This window comes from Drosophila grimshawi, unplaced genomic scaffold, assembly GCF_018153295.1.
Source record: "Drosophila grimshawi isolate 15287-2541.00 unplaced genomic scaffold, ASM1815329v1 contig_311, whole genome shotgun sequence".
NCBI lineage: Eukaryota > Metazoa > Arthropoda > Insecta > Diptera > Drosophilidae > Drosophila > Drosophila grimshawi.
Window position 1 is genome coordinate 18385289 of NW_025063098.1, and position 2359 is coordinate 18387647.

The 2359-nt window shown below is 39.6% G+C and overlaps 1 protein-coding gene across 1 annotated transcript; it reads left to right on the top strand.

The window, feature by feature from the left end:
- The first annotated feature begins 102 nt into the window (after positions 1–102).
- LOC6567287 lies at positions 103–1718 on the top strand. Its single transcript, XM_001993783.3, has 2 exons — positions 103–355; positions 691–1718. The coding sequence occupies exons 1-2, from the start codon at positions 139–141 to the stop codon at positions 1647–1649; spliced, it is 1176 nt and encodes a 391-aa protein (XP_001993819.1). The 5' UTR covers positions 103–138; the 3' UTR covers positions 1650–1718.
- Positions 1719–2359: the final 641 nt, after the last annotated feature.

Here is a 2359-nt window from a genome sequence, read left to right on the forward strand (position 1 = left end):
AGCTTGAGCAACGGCGGATGCCACCCGATAGAGCTGCGACTGAGGCTGCCTTTGCTTAGTGTATTCCAGTGTTCGATTGGAGCGCATCAAAAGCTACGGCTAAAAATTTAAATTAAGTAAGAATTGTAGACAACAAGTATGTTGACTGCTCTACTAGCTGGAGTGCTGTGTCTCTGGGCTGTGCCTGGACTCGAGGCACAAGTTCCGTACGAGCGAAACCTGTCAAAGCTGCGGATCAATGAGCTTGGTAATCTGGCCATGCAAATGGAGCATTCCATCAATGCTGAGAAATATGCCTGCGAAAGCTACTTTGATCATGTCTGCAGTCGAAATCGTCCGCTCTTCTCCATAATGGGTAGGTATTACAAACAATACGCTCGGAGAAATATGATTCATTAAATTCAAGTACAATTTTAAATACAATTTATTCTTAAATAAGTAAAATATAGTCAAAAGTTGTAGATATGATAAACATTTTGCTTCTGTCGGTCAAAGTTTAGTTTTGCATTGAGATCAAGAGGGATCTATGAGCTTAATCCATGTACTTTAACTACATATTTTAAGAACTCTATTTTTTTTAGATTCTGAATATTTGTGCTTCACTTCGGGATGCAGATAAACTATTTTTATGATTTATATGTTTTTTTTTGTTGAGGTAGTATCTGAAACTATAGTCTACATACTCCACAGGTCACATGCCACAAACCAGCGATCTTATCCAGCTGCTGACCAAGCTACAAAACGATCCTGTTCAGTTTGAGGCGAAACAGAAGCTCATCGATTTCTTTATCTCATGCAATACACGTAAATCTCTGATGGATTGCTATCGCGAGACATTTGAGTATTTCAAGCCGCTGTTTGGCTACATCATCACCAAGGATCTGGTGGAGGCCAGCTCGCATGAGCTGCAAGATTTTCGGGATCTAATTCAAAGTTTCTTGGTGCGAACTCAAACGGTGTTTGACAACGATGTGAATCCGATCCGCAACAAATTGAGGACCTACAGGGAGAAGTTCGCCTCACCGGGTATATATTTCTATGCGGGTGATCTGAATCGTGAATATGCCGCCCTAAGGATCTATCGAGAGAGCTATGACCATAATTTGCGCAATTTGGAGCAGCATCGGAAGCGAAACTCCAGCTATGAGCTCGGAGTGCAGCGCACCATGCTTGATTGGAGCTTGTATCTGTATCAGAGCCAGCACAAGCCCATGTCTTATTACTATCCCACCTTTACCGTCCATCTCTACATGACAATGTTCAACATCACCGAGCGTCAACGAGATTTTACCCGGTTTCGGGAGGATGTCGAGTGTCTCAAGTTGCCTCAGTATGTCAATGTGCTGAGTGAGGCCAGAATGCTGGCGGTGATCTATTTAAAGAGCTTCCGACATACATGGCAGGAGTACAGCGACTGGATACAATTATCTACCAAGCATCGCGAGATCTACGACCAAGAGAACGAGATTCTTCGACAACATCATTTGAGCAACAAGCGGCTCTTCTTTACACTCTATGCCCAGAACTTTTGTGAATTTGGCAAGGAACTGGCTGAACATGTTTTCTATTTGGGCCTCAAGGAGAATGCGGACTTTTTCAATACGTACTCGTGCGGGTTTCAAACGGACACTGCCAGAGATTGTGTTTGAATCTAATACGTCTATCTGTAAATCTATCTAGTATCTAGTAAAAAATAATGATTATCAGTCATACTTGAATTAATTCTGTGTTCATGATCTGAGTGCTTTGGAATTAAGATTGCTGTGAATGTTGACAAGAGCCGGAGCTAACGAGATACATCCAAAGGATTGATAAAACTGGTCTTTGAGATTCTGCCTTGAATATCTGACAGAAATTGATATAAAGCTTGCTGCCATAAAATGAATATTTGTGAATTCTCATATCTCATTCTCACTATGAAAGATACGATTATTCATCATGCAAGGATACTAAAATCATCCTTTTTTTTGTAGCTATAAAGCTATTTAGCTTATAGACCACTCCCATTCACTCTTTGACTAAAATTGTCAACGTGTTTGGATCCCTTTTAACTTTAAGTGTCAAACAATAGAGTTAGTCCTTGTTATCCCAACGAACTATGTCTTTAAAAGATGTGCAAACATATGGCCGCGTTACAGTTATTTTTCTCAAAAATAAATAGTCCAGACTATTAAGCTCATCTTTAAGGTATGTTTAATAAATTTGAATTTTCAAAGATGAGTTTATGGTAAAGATTTTACTGTTCCCCCCATTAATATGCTTTAAAATGTTACATTTCCGCAGAGTTTCTCAAGTGCATTTTTTTAAACCCAAAAGTATGCTTTTTATTGAAGCATGCCGAAAAATGTATTCATATTTC